The sequence below is a fragment of the Lycorma delicatula genome, chromosome 12, assembly GCF_047948215.1.
Source record: "Lycorma delicatula isolate Av1 chromosome 12, ASM4794821v1, whole genome shotgun sequence".
NCBI lineage: Eukaryota > Metazoa > Arthropoda > Insecta > Hemiptera > Fulgoridae > Lycorma > Lycorma delicatula.
Window position 1 is genome coordinate 17,625,475 of NC_134466.1, and position 15,701 is coordinate 17,641,175.

The window sequence follows — 15,701 nt, forward strand, 5'->3', positions numbered from 1 at the left end:
GCTTTAGCAAAAAGTGGCTCCCATTTAGCCAGCTGCTTAGTAAAGTTCCACAAGAATTTCAGCCGATATGAAGGGTTCAAGACTTGTCTTCATCTCCTATTTTACATCCAGACTGGAGTTCACGTGATTTTTAACTGAAGGAGTAGTACTTCATCATTGAGATTTAAAAGATAATTCATACACAAGTGAATGGTTAGGATGATTTACATAATTATGAGGCATATATAAAATTTCAAACAATACACAAAAAACAATATGTACAAACACAAAAAAAAAAATACATGTTTCTGTCAGGAATAAAACAAAAGATCAAACTCGTATTGGTATTTACATGAAAATCATAATGAAACTGTTTCTCTGGTCTCAGTTATTCCACAGTACAGGCAATGACTGAAATGATTACATAAATTATGATGTCATTAATAAATACTATTCATTAAATCAATTAATTTTATAAATTTACTTCTCCTAGAAGAAATGGGTGTAAACAGTTAGTACTGATATCATTTTGTGTTATCTGTTATCAGTGTGATTAATATCACACTGATAAATCACACTCCTCCAAATTATTCCACTTTGAGCCAATTTTAAATAACTTCAGACATTCATATTTCATTATTAATATAGTCATTGACTCACAATAAATCTTTATATTGTTTAATAGAGAAAATAAATTGTTTTAACAATTTTTATTTTTTTACAAGTGACAATTTCAAAAAAATGTCCTTAGGACGAATTTTAAGCGTGATATTTACATTCAAAATAAAAAAAAATATATATAAATAAACCAAAATACATAAAGAAGATAAATACGAATAAGGCAAAATTATTTGTATAACAAAACTCTTGTAAACCTGTTATTCAGCAAGTAGATTATATCATTTTTAAATCTTATTTGTAGTCAAATAAATTATAAATACAGTTGCTATAAATATAATAGATATAGGCATCTGGGCATGAGATAAAAATAGTTATTCTCAAGAATAACACACATCCCATGCCAGGCTTAATAGATAAGTGATATTCCATTGATCAGAATCTAATACACACCATGACAAGACTACTGAATTGATAGTAATATTCAACCCGAAAAGAAACACCTTCATTCTACTCATCATATGTACTATGAATTGACTGTATAATGAACATCATTACTCTCAGAGAAAGAAAATCAGAATAATGTCACTTATACCTTCAGACGGTCTACATACATCACATTATAAAGAAAGACTGGGACAGATAGTGTAAAACAACAAAGTAGTTTACTCCTTTCTATGGGAAAACAGTGGATTAGGTATACACATACTGTAGTCCACTCAACAGAGAAAACAAAAAATATTAAATTTAGTTTACATTAAGATCTTGTATATACATTTACAAAATATACTAAACAGGAATGATTACTATTACTATTATTATTACCTTCACTATTACTATTATTAGAAATATTAGAGGTAATAACAATGAAATTATTGGAGGAATCATTAGTATTATTATCATTACCATTATCCAATACATAAAACATTTAATTTATGGTATATTTATTAAAAATATTATTACAACAATTTAAATTATAAAATAGTATATATGTATGCATATATACACAAATAAACGGTATATCTATACACATAACTCTATGAATTGCACTCTTACTGCAAAGTATTGAAGTAGTGCACTATATTGAATTATGATGAGTGCCTTAATAGCATTTCAAACATGGTTCATATAAATGTCAAAATTTGGATGGTAATACTAGCAGTGAAAAACATTAAATAATAAAATGAAATTTTATCAGAGAAGATAACTGAAATGCTGACAGACAATATTTCATCACTGTAAAGAACCTGTTTTATAAAGTTGTGTCAGTCACTGGTCTTTGTCATTTGTGTTAATCACCTCTCAACTAATTCTTTAATTTTACCTTTTTTTTTATTAAAGTTAATTTTGTAGATTAAGAAAAGCTATTAAGTATTTATATATGCATATAAAAATAAAATGTTGCACAAAGCAACAGGTGCTGCCCCATCTTATAGTTTCATTTCCTACAACTAACATTCCAAAACTTGTTGACCCACACCTTTTCTTTTTCTACAAGCTGCTATTGTTTTGGAGTCGAGTACGCCTGCTATGTCAAAGTGTCTAAAACTACATGCAGTGAATGAATTTTTCATAGCGGAAAAAGTGAGTACTATTTTCATTCATTGTCACCTAAAATTCATTTATGATGATGAAACTGTTGAATGAAGTACTGAAAGTAGGTAGGCAATAAAACTTGTGAATCATAAATTAACAGAGTAAATATTGAGAATGAACATTGTAGTGGTCTACTGGTTTCTGTGAGTGATAAGAAGTGCCAACAAGATATGAATGAATTGATTCAAAATGACCAACGCTTCATATAACAACATTTCACCATGCAGATGGGCAAATCAAAAGAACGAGTAGAACACATATTGCACAACTGGGTTACCATAAAATCTGTTCATGGTGGGTGCTCTTGTGAAGTTATAATTTGAACCTTTTCCACATCCTTCAAATTCACCAGTTTTGGCTACCTACATGTTTAATTTATTTTTGAAATTATAAATGATATCAAGGATATTTATTTCAACATGGATGATGTACTGAAGGGCACAGGAAGGGCATTAATCAAACAAAGACTGCCAGCATTCTTCATTGAGTAAATGAGAAAACTGATTCATTGTTGGGAGAAGTTACGGCTTGGTCTTTATCTCTTGACATAAAATTATTTTTTTTTAGTTTGTAGTTAATCTGTATATGAGAGTTGTACAGAAAACAATATTTGTTTGGCCATGATCCTGGCAAATTCAAGTTTAGGTAGTCTCAGTAACTTGTTTGAATTTTTTGCTCTACAATTATTTTGAGGCTGTTTTATTTTTATGGTGCCTTTTTAAAATTTTAATAAAGTTGAAAAATCCCTGGGGTTGTAGAATAGTAATTTCTGCAATACAATTTCTTAATGGCATTAATACATGTCTAATAAATTTCATTAACATATTACAGAAGTTTATAGTGATATATGAATGAATCAAAGTGTGATGATGGTGTTAAATATTTAAAGGGGAAAAGAAAAACATAGTGAAAAATAATTTGATCACTTCTCTGTCATTATGGATGCTGTGCTGCATCATGTTGGGGATAACTTCATCAAGTAATGTCTGAATCACACGCTTTATAAAGTGTTTCATAATTGTTATTACGTTCATGAAAAATTCCCATCAATTTTTCACATGAAAATTCACAAAATTGTCACTCTTCTAGGGTATTTAAACACTTAGATGGGTTCCATCCATAGTTACTGATTAATACAAAGAAAATACTATATGTATAACTGAAAAGGAGATACATTTAATACGACATCTTTGAGATGGGGAAATCCCATCTTTGAGAATTATAGGAGAGGCTATTGTCTTCTGATGTAATCAATAAAAAAGCACTAGGTTTTAAACAGTTGGAAAAAATGACTCCTTGAACACCCATTCATTCTGCGTAGCTAGAACTGAATGGCCATTTTTTCACAAACTCATTAGGAGGGGTTCACTATGTGAGTGACTTAAGAGTCGGTATTTTCAAATGACTGAAAACAGATGAGTGTGGAGAGGGTATACAAAAACATATTATACACTATGATAAGTTTCTAAATGTACAAGATGGAAATAAAAAAATTATATGATATAAAGAAGGAAAATAAAAAGCATAGTTAAGAAATTATTTACTATTTTTTTATTGTAAAATGACCATTACTTTTGGCTTGTGCTTGTACATGAAAAAAAATTCAAAATAAAATTATTTAGTGTAACTTTTAAGAAAACATTTTTCATTGTTTAAAATATTGTTCCAGTCTTCTTGGTAAAACAGTATTGTATGATTTGGTCAACCATGAAAAATTTTTGTTTAAAAAAATTTATGATTAAAACTAAGTATATTACGTTTGAAAAAATAAACCATTTTCCGAATTTCAAACTTAGGATAAAATACTAAACATGATCCTGAAATAAAAGTTATTAAAAATTGTATTGTGAATTAACCTTCTGTAGTGTGTTAGTGCTACAGAAAGGGACAGCCAAGAACCCATGCTTATCAAAAATATTTATATCACTTTCTGTGATTAGTACATGTTATAACTGTGTAATTATACAATGGTTTTTCAGTGGAATAGTATTTATTGACAGATTATAATCTAAAATGTTTATTTATTTATAAAATTAAAAATCTTACTTTCATCTATCAGGTGGTGCAAAAGTAAATCTGACTGAAATGTGTAAAATGTGAGTTCACTTTAAAACTGTTATTAGTTTGCAGTTTTGCTGGCAATTTATTTTCACTTCTTAAATTCACCATTGCATAACATTAAAAAACCGATCAAAGTATACCTGAAATTTGTCTGTTATTATTTATATTTAGAAAATAGCGTTTTATTCGTTACAAAGTGGAAACAATAAAAAAAATGAACATATTTTTAGCTTAAATACTGGAACTAAAATGGTTTAATAGAATAATTGTTGAATTAAATAATTACTTACACCATATAAACCACTTAAAGAAATGTTTTGAATAGTATAGTTCAGTTGCAGACTCCACAAGAGAGGAAACTACAATTTAAAACTGTAACAAGAGAGGAAAACTGACAGTTTTACAGACAGTCATTCAGAATCCAGAAAAAAAATGGCAAGAAGGCTTGCTATAGAACAAGAGGTTTTAAGATCTAGTTTGTAGTTTTGGAGAGTTATAGTAAGTTGTAATTTTCAGACCTGATGTTAAATGAAGCAAAATCTCAACTTGTTTTGTAATAACATTTTTTTCATAGATGAAGCAACCCTTAAATTATCTGCCCAAATAAATAGGCACAATAATTGTATTTATTGATATACAAAAAACAACCATTAATTTTGAAACTCTATTAATCCAGTCTGTTGAAATAGTTTTGGAGTGGAATATCCTGCAAAAATGTGCTCAGATCATGGTATTTTGAGTTATAGTAACAGAAGAAATGTAACTGGAACTATTAGTTACTTATACTGTTCTACAGCCAGAATGAGTTTTGATAATTTATACTTTCACCATGTTGACACTCTCTTATCATGGTTGCATTACTATATTAATGAAATTTTTGACAGCAAAGTGATCGGATGACAGGGGTTCATAGAAATACCACCAAGATCACCACACTTCATGACCTATAGACTTTTTGTTTAGAGTGTTGCATAAGATAAGAACATGCCGTAAACCAAACCACACTTGAGAACTAAAAGATGCAATTATTGATCTCATGGAAAAAAATTAAGATTGTAGACTTGTTAAACAGATTGCTCTTGCTGAATATTTCACAGTGTCTACAGTAGTCTGTAAATAAATAAGGAAGACAGTTTGAATACAAATGTCAGTCAAAGTAAATTGTATGTTGGTTTCATTCACTGGGTAGGAATTTTGTAACAGTTTGTATGTTAAAAATTAATTTTATACTGCATTTAATTAATGGTAAACATTCAAAAAAACAAATTAATTTAATGATTCTACAGAAGCAGAATGTGAACTAAATATTGGTAAATTAGATCTATGTTTATAACTACTGCTTAGAGAAGATGGTATTTCTTCAATACGTTCAAGGTCATGTGCAGCACCAGCTGAATTCTGTTTAAATAATCTTGCTGACTGCATATTATGAGATGATGATTTTATATTTTGCGGTTCTGAACTTAAAATATCTTCTCTATCCATACTAAACTGTCTTTTTAAAAACCTAGATGATAGATTACTTGTGCGTGTACCACTGGTAATACTTTTACCGTTACTTGGTGATAAACAACGGTAGTGGTTGTATGGTGTACTTAGATCATTCACATCAACACCGCTTCCTCCAGTAACACCACCAGTACTGCCTATACGTCTATGACCTAAATTCATTGAAGACAGATTCGATGAACTTTTTGATGTATTTACAAATGAAACACCAAGAATATCAACATTAAAATCTGATGTAGATAATGGTGTAGATATACCTGACCGTATACTTGTTGATGAGCGAAGTTCATTATTTATATTACCTTTATTATTACTGCTAGTAATATCTAAACTATCTGATGTATTTTTAATAACAGATAACACATTTTTATTACTACAAAAACGTTGATCGTCTTGATCAAAATTATGTCCACCCATCATAGAAGAACTACTTCCGCCATGATCAAACGTCATCTGCCGTCTAGAACTCCATCGTTTACGATTATTAATATTTGAACAACTATTGTTATCGATAGATAATAATTCATTATTATCATTATTTTTATTAATCTTATTTTCGACTAATAATCCAGGATCTAATGATAACTGATATATTAAATTGGGACGACTTGATTTATCTTTTTCTTTTGTCGGGGTCAATGTAGTTTGATTTATGTTGAGTACATCGTTCAATTCGAATGAACTATTACTGTCTTCTGATTTAAATTTCTTTGGTGTGCGTGCTCCTGATGAAGATGTTCCTGCTGCTTCAACTGGACCACCAGTACGACCATATAATATTAGACGTTCATCTAATCTAAAAAGAAAAAGAAAAAAATATTAATCAGAAAACTGTAATGTGAAAGATGTAACCACCAAGTCAACTTCTTTGGTGAAGTGCTAGTATTTTTGTTTTTCATCTGGAAAGTTCCAGGTTTGAATAAATATGAGTTGGCACTGGAATTTTTATCACTTGGTACAAAAATTCAATTGCATATCCCATCCGTAAGTTTCAGGGTTATAAGATGTAAACTATAAAGAAATAACTCACATTGGAACAACAATCCATATTTAAAAAAAAAAACAAATTATAATTCTTATGAAACACAAACATAAAGAACAAGCCAATCATATGGTATTTCTTTGGCATCAGAACAAATACTTTGTTGTCCCAGGTGAAGTTCCTGGGACAACAAAGTATTAAAAGTATAAATATCTGTGAAGTTCCTACATAAGTGATAACTATTTGTTTCTGGAAAAATCTTGTATCTGTTTACCCCTTCACAGATATTTCTTTTTTGTCATAAAATTATGGTTATAAAATATTTTATAATATTTTTGGACACACACGTATCTATCTTGATTCTAAATAACCACAATAAAAGTGCAGATTTTCATTGGATTTCTAGCCTTGTTTGAATCTATGGAAATGAATGAACTAATCTAGCCACCAAGAAATATTCCACTTGCTCAACCATATTAATATCATGAGTGGGTGATCTAGTCCAATTGCACTGGCTGTGAAAAACATTAATTAAAGAGGCATGTGACAATGATTGCCATTGCTGACAATAAGCTACGGCAAATAAAAGATATTCTATAGTGATGTTAATTGTTAGTGACAGCTGCTGTGCAGTAATCCATCAGCTGAAATTAGGATACAATGGGTAACTCTTTAATTTTAACGATAGCAAGATTAATTTTTGTATTTTAAAGTATTATTTTAAGAGGGACATTTTCTATACTATCATTTTCAGATTATTTGTATTTATGATTTTGGTTGTTTTTAATGTATTCCATTCTTTAATTTTTCTTAATGATTTTTCAATGACTTTTTTAGCACACAACCGAGTTTCTTGTTTTTTTACATCTGAGGGAGTCACTAAAGAATCATTTATTATGTTTTACTCTTTTGTCTTTGTGTGCTGTTGTAGAAAAATTTAATTTTGTAAGTTGAGGCTACTTCCAGTTAGAGTTTTATTCAAACTATTATATCTTCTTGTTTTCAGAATAATAAAAACCTGTTTAATGGTTCACCACTTTATTTAGGAGAGTGTGAGTTCATCTTAAAGACAAAACCTTTCAACTGATATAAAAGATGCTGCATTTGATCCAAGCGCTCAAATAACAAACTTAACTTACATAATTTTTTCCTCAAATAACAGTTCATATCAATGCGGATGATTAACATTTGAATTCTAGTTCAATCCAGTTAATGATATTTACTTTTAATAGTAGCATTACGTTTAATTGTATTTGTTAATTTACTTTTAATTGAATTAGAAAACGCATGGTACCAGTTTATTATATTTTAATCAACAGAGTTTTTAATTATTCTCACCAGATTTGGATTAAATAAGCATAATTATTGTGAGGTATTATTGACAGGTACTATTGTGAGGTATTAAAATCTCAAAGTCAAATTTCATTAAGCATGACATTAAGTATGAAAAATAAACTATAATTCCAGATAATAAATTTCTCTTTAAAATTACTCCTTTTAAAGAATTTCACTTTAACAGACCTTATTATTCGTTTCATTTTATACCATTATTTAAATGAATGAGTAAACGTTTTTTTTTTGTAATTTCAAACTTACTCAGTAACCATTAATAAATTAATATATGCCAGTTCTCAATAATATCAAGCAAGTAAAAAATTTACTTCTTTATTATTAAACTATAGTTATTAAAATATACTTACCCATGACTTTCTCTGGAAGCATGTAAAAAATAAACATGTAAAAATAAATTTTGATAACAATTATAGTTAGAATCACACTTTAATAATCTAATCTTAATTTTGTTTGCAAAAAATGAAGTTAATTATGAGTCAAATTGTAACGCGATGTCATGTCATGCAGTGTTATAATGTATCTAAAACCATCGAATCCTAATCAGGGATTGCAATTTTTCATATATAAAATTTCCATCCCATATTCCCACTTAAAAGCTTTGAGCTTATGTGGTGAATTAATCATTACCCAATCAAATTATTGGTTTATTAGTTGATCAAGCATATAAGCCCATTTTGAATGTTATTTGTCTAATTATTGAAGAATCCTTGTATTTTGATTTTATTTTATTATATGATTAATTTCAATGTTGATTATGTGAAGATTACTTTTTAACATAATATGTAATAACTATTTTAATTGTTTTACTGATGATGCAAATGAGGACTTCAAAAATATTACAATAAAGTATTTTGATAGTACTCAAACAAAATGTAAATAAATGAATTTTGATAGGTTTAAAAAAAAAAAATACTCTGATAAATTACCCAATAGGTGGTGGAGAAGGTAATTCTTTATTAAAACCTTGTTTTCCTAGTAACCAGTACGTATGCATTTTCCCTTTTCCTTTAAGCTCAGTTTCACCACGATACTCCAAACAATAACCGCTAGCTTCATCCAATTTTTCCTTTGTGGCTGCAGATATATGAATTCTCCATGCTGATCCTGAAAATAAAGAAGAAAAAATTAACTAACTGTTAACATTTAAAAACCTTTTTAGTCTATATTTAAATCTTTGACTGAAAAAAAATAAAAGTATGTTAAAGCAAGTAGCACTTACAACATTAAATCTGCTATAAATTCTGTATATTTTTTTCCAATCAATTTTTATTTTAAATACGAATACTTATCACAATTTTAACATATTGCAATGCAAAGACTGTAATTTAATCTTTTAAGTGTGGGCTAATTTCTAGACAAGTGTTTTAGATTATACTATTTATTTTCAGACAAATTTTTATAAAAGCTAATAATTAAGTAGATTAAAATCTAATAAATCTAATTAAAAGTTATCTTATTAAAAGTTAGTTAGATTTAAAATTAATTAAAAGTTACCTAAAAATTTTACACCTCTTCTTTACAAAAAAAAAAAAAAAAAACATTAAATTTTCAGTAAATTATAATAAATTTATTACTTTTTTATAAAATTATAAACAAGAAAACATAAAAAAAGACCACCTACATAACATAAAAATAACTCTAACAAAAAAAATAAATCAATTAAAACCCTGTAAGATACTTGTGATTAAGCTTTACAAGTGATGAAGAGCAGAAGGAAGCAGTTCTGTTTCTGAATGGATTGCCTCATACCTTTACTAATTTATTTAATTTATATTAAATTTATCTTTTTTGTAAAAATAACTATACAGTACCTGACGATTCCATTCTTGATGCCGTGTTAACTGTGTCACCAAACAGGCAGTAACGAGGCATTGTCAAACCAACTACACCAGCACAACATGGTCCTTGAAAAAAAAAAATAAATAAATAAAGCAATACAAAAGAAATTTTGATAAAGGAAGGTTCAAAATTAATTTACTAAATTCAAAATACATCAATTTATTAATAAAAAAATGCATTATATATGTATATGAAACTGGCTTAAGCTGAGTCCAAACTTTTGGACTGACTTTATGATTGTTTTTTAATATAAAAACCATTAGAAATGTTATTTATATTGGGAAACAATTGACAGTTTTCTTAAAAAATAAATTACAATTATAAAATTATCATATTTATTTGATTAATGAATTAATTCATTACAAAAGCTTACAAATAAGCTAGTATGAGGGAAAAGGTACCATAATATAAAAGTAACGACTTTCAAATATTTTTAGTTTTATAACAAGGAAAAATTCAAAGCTCAAAATTCAGGTTAAAAAAGTTCTACTTCAGAAGTGAAATCAAAGAAAACACATTTTTAGTTTTAAAATTTACCTGTATGAAGACCAATTCGAAGACGTAAAGGTGTATATGGTAAATGTCTTATTTTAAATTGTCCACTTTGATGTAAAAGATCTAATGCCATTGTAGCTACTTGATCAGCATGATCAGTTATTCTTACAGGTAATCCACCAACAACCATGTACGCATCGCCAATTGTTTCAACCTACAAAAATATTAAAACCAAAACCTACTATTAGTCTTTTGATACGATTATACTTTAAATTGTTAAATGTAAAATTATCATTATCTAATGATAATTAAAAGTTACCATTGATAATGTTAATTTTATATTTAACATTAATATGTGGTGTTATTAGATCCTCCATCAGACACCTCCCCAGGTGGTGAATAGGGCAAAGCCTTCCAGATATGGATGGTACTGGGGAAATGAAATACTAAGAGCAGACCAAATACTACATAAATCCACCAGTGTCTGTTCTGGTATCCAGTGGCTAGTGGTCAGCACTGTTCACCTAGTTGGTGCGGCTGTTCTTAATCCTAGAAGTCAATGTTATTAATCCTAGAAGTAGCAGTAGTAATGTTCTCTATTGATAGGATGGGATGTTTATAGAATTTTGTAATTTTTTAATTAGCTTTGGCTATTTGCATATATATATATATATAAGTAGTATAACAATCTTTTTAAAATTAATTTTCTTGAATTTTTTTAAATAGTAGGTATGAAAGTTTTATATATTATCTGTGATAATTAAAATATAAAATAATATAAATATATAACAAATTTGTTTTTTGAAATTAAATTGAAAATTTATAACTTTGAATACAAAAAGAAAATGATAGATACATTTTATAGAGCACATTTTCGTGGTTACTTATCTAAAATTTTACAGTATTTGAATGTGTGAAGAATAGATTATAATTTACAATAGAAAGAGAATTTTTGGTGGACACAAACTCATCACTAAAGGTTTGTGATGGTATATGTTACTAGGGCAAACATCCACTACACAAATATCTAGGTTCTTATTTCCAAGTCTAATCTAATCTTATTTCCAGGTGGGATTACTTCATTCTGTGTGTAATTTTTTCAACAGATTACTATCACTGTAAGTATATAAATTCATACTATTGTCTCATAAATAACCTAAAATGTATTCAGAAATAATTTCAAATTCATAATTTCTGACATAGTCTTTGAATATGTGGAAGTGTTTCTGTCAGTATCTGAAACATCTGAATTATTAGTTTCATTGTCACTACAGTTGAGCAGTGTAAATAGAATATTATATACTTTTAATGATTCATTAAGCATTTTAATAAATAAATAAATAGTAAAAAAAGAAGAAAACGGAAAATAAACCAGTTTATACGATATGATGTTATCACCACAATGGCAAATATGCATGTGAAATGCAATCTTTTTTTTACTAACAACAGCTATTACATTAACAGCTTTAAAATATTCTCACTTGCATAAAAATACAATTACTTCAATAAAAATATGTTGAATCAAGACTACAAATAAAGAAAATGCCATGATATCTACCGTTTGTGCTTCTAACTTTTAGAAATAAAGATAAATATGTTGATTTTTTCAGCAGTTACATTTCAAAAAATATACCATATGAGGGGTATTTGATAAATCTATGTATTCAAGATGTGGTGCTTGTAGTATATTAGTGAGCTCATTCTCTCACTTCTGCTAGAAGTACACGTAAAATTTCAATGAGATACATTCATAATTCCGCTGTTGCCAGTCTTTTGTTCAATCAAGAGTTATGATTTCGGTAAAATGTACAAAATAAATTTTGTGATTAAACAATACTTTTTGTAAGGTAAAACTGGCCTTTATAAAGCTAACTGGCCTATATATGTACATATATATAAATATACTTATATCAAAAAACAACAACTTAACTACCAAAACACAGTAACAGAAAAACGTAAAAAAAATAATACCAAAAGTCAACTTTCATGAGATCCCACATCATTAGTTTGTAAATAATTCTACAATTGCATCCAAAAACAAATGAGAATTAAAAACTAAAAAATGTTGAAAAATAAACCCTAACAACCACAAAACTTGAACAACACAACTACACTGCCAGTTCCAGTTGGCAGTGACCAGTTGGATTCCAGTTTTTAAGTTTTTATTTTTTGTTTTTGTTTTTTTGATGTAATTGTAAAATTATGTACTGACTGATGATGCGGGATCCTGTGAAAGTCAACTTTTTGTATTATTTTTTTAGGTTTTTCTGTAACTGTGTTTTGGTGATTAGGTTTAGGATTTTGAGTTTAATTGGCACAGTTGTCAGATTGTTGATAAATTATTTGAATTTTTAGAAAGCTCTATATATATATATATATATATATATAATGGTAAGTCAGTTCCATTAATTAGAAAATTTTAGAAGCGTTTTGGTTATTTTTTGAGTGGCCAATAAGCACAAATGATCCAGATGGCCTGTTGAAATTGCAATTGCTGAGAATATTGAAAAAAATCATTATATGGTGATGAAAGATAAAAAAGTAAACGTGCATGATATTGCTAATAGGCATCGCAAATGAATGGGTGTTTTTCAAGAATATATTAAAAAACTGCCTGCAAGTGGGTGCCGTGTTTGCTCACAATTGACCAAAAGCACGAATAAGTAAATATTTCTAAGGCTGGTTTAGGGCTGTTTCAGTGTAATGAAGACAAATATTTTACCATTTCATAACAATTGATGAAAGCTGGTTGCATCACTACTGGCCTAAACTAAGGAATAGTCAAAACAATGGATTGCAGTTGGATAAATCGTTCCAGAAAGTGTTTTGTCAGTAAGAAAGATGATGACCATTGTCTTTTGGGATGTTCATGACATAATCTTCATTGGCTATTTGGAGAAGGGTAAAACAATAACTAGGCAATATTTGCACTATGCTGGATTGTCTGTATGAGGAAATTAAAGAAAATGTGGGAATATGTGATGAATCTGAAGATTCTTTTTCTATAAAACAATATACCGGCTAACTCTTTTGTGATTATAACAGCAAAATTATTCAAATTACATAACAAAATTTTCTGAATCTCTCCCTCCTCACCATCGAATCATTATCTGTTTCTAAATATGAAGAAGTGACTTGCTGGAAAGAGATTTATTCATAACAATAAAATTATTGCTGAAAAATCTGCCTATTTTGAAGACTTGAATTAATCATACTATAAGTATGAATAAAAAACTTGAGCATTACTGGACTAAGTGTATTCATTTAAAAAGAGATTAAGTTGAGAATTAAAAAATATTTTTCTTCAAAAACTGTCTTCTTTATTTTTGCATGGACTTATCAAACACATCTTGTATTTATAAAAAAATTGACACAGGATAAACACATGCGCGCGCGCGCGCACACACACACACACACACACACACACACACACACACACACATTAAAAGACATTACACATTAACATTTTCATTAAAAGAGTAGAAATGTCAATTAAATGTAATCTTTCCTTTATTCAAAATGTTTTGTATCTATTTTATTCTAATACAGTTTAAGGTATACAATAACTAAATATCATTCTATGAATTTTTGCATGGGCTATTTTTTTACCTCATAATATTCTTATTTGTTTTTTACTTATTTTTTATTTTTATTCTTAGGGCACAGTTTTGCTTAATTTTTTCAACATTAATTTGTAAATTAATCAGCAGTCTTTTTAATAATTTTTATATTAGCACCTGTTTACCAACAACTAGTTTAACTACTGCATTGGAACTAACTGCTTTGTTCACATTATGAGTTTCTGAAAACCAAACTCTGAGAAGGATGATTAAATGGAAGCCAGGCTCTAACAGCCATGCCACTCCACCTATTGTGCAAATGCAACAATGAAAAATAGACAGTCTCACTTGCAGCTTGTATAAAGACAAGACTTCAGGACCTAATTATTAGAATTAACAATCATTGATAACTCAAATAAAATTATAATAAAATTCACCTTATATACATTGTAGGCATTAATCGTAGCATCAAAACAAGTGTACAAATCATTAAGCAGATCAACTACTTCAAATGGTGTGGAATATGCAGATATTGTTGTAAACCCAACGATATCAGAAAAGTATATAGTTACTTCACTAAAATCTTCTGGATCAACTGGCATTCCCAATTTTAATTTTTCAGCGACTGAACTGAATTTCAACATAAAATAACATAAATTTTATTATTACATGAAATTCTTATAATAATTATCACTAATACCGAGGTCTGTTCAAAAAATACGTATACTAATGTCATAAAAGAAAATGTACTTTAGAAGTTACTTGTCTGGGTCCCCTTCAAAGTACTCTCCTCCCCGAAGCACACCCTTATCCCAACGGTGTTTCCACTTTTGTAAACAGTCCTGGAACACTTCTTTTGTGATGTTCTTCAGTTCCTTCATCGCATCTGCCTCGATCTTGGGAATTGTCTCAAATCTTGTTCCTTTCAAAGGTCTTTTGAGTTTGGGGAACAAGAAGAAGTCACAAGGAGTGAGGTCAGGCGAGTAGGGTGGATGGGGAAGAACAGTGATTGAGTGTTTGGCCAAAAACTCACGAGGTCTGAGGACTGAATAGGCTGGAGAGTTGTCATGATGGAAAAACCAGTCACCACTCTTCCACATTTCTGGCCTTTTCCACCGGATAGCATCCTGCAGACGTTTGAGAACTTCAATGTAGTAAGTCTGGTTCACTGTGGAGCCTTAGGGGAGGTAGTCATGGACTACGCCCTGAGCATCAAAAAAAACTATCAACATCACCTTCACATTGAAACAAATTTGGCGAGCTCTTTTTAGTCTAGGAGATGTTAACCCGCCCACCGGGACGATTGAACCTTCGTTTCGATCACCCAAGATTCATCACCTGTTATGATCCTCGACAAGAACTTTTCATCTTCTTCTGAACGTTCAAGCAATTCTCGACAAGCCTGGACACGATGGGATTTTTGGTCGTCCATCATCAGGCGTGAAACAAATTTCGTAGCAACACGGTGCATCTTCAATTTTTTGGTCAAAATCTTGTAACATGATCTAACTGATATCCCACGCTCTTCAGCAAGCTCTCTGATGGCCAGATGTCGATTTGTCTGAACGAGGGTGTTGATTTTATCTATGTGTGAGTCTTCAGTTGACATGGAAGGACGTCCAGGACGCTCGTCATCTTCAATCGACTGATAACCATCTTTAAAACATCCATGCCACTTAAAACATGTCACACGCTTCATAGCAACGTCG

General features: G+C 29.3%; 1 protein-coding gene across 1 annotated transcript in view; it reads right to left on the minus strand.

Moving 5' to 3' along the window:
- Positions 1–5,446: 5,446 nt before the first annotated feature.
- The window catches only part of LOC142332979 (retinal guanylyl cyclase 1), a 424,869-nt gene continuing 414,614 nt past the window's right edge, over positions 5,447–15,701 (minus strand). Inside the window, exons 18-22 of the mRNA XM_075379736.1 lie at positions 14,430–14,622; positions 10,475–10,646; positions 9,910–10,002; positions 9,025–9,202; positions 5,447–6,559 (exon numbers count right to left, since the gene is read on the minus strand). Of these exons, the coding sequence (XP_075235851.1) occupies positions 5,521–6,559; positions 9,025–9,202; positions 9,910–10,002; positions 10,475–10,646; positions 14,430–14,622 (1,675 nt within the window). The 3' untranslated portion in view covers positions 5,447–5,520. The remainder of the gene's footprint in view (positions 6,560–9,024; positions 9,203–9,909; positions 10,003–10,474; positions 10,647–14,429; positions 14,623–15,701) is intronic.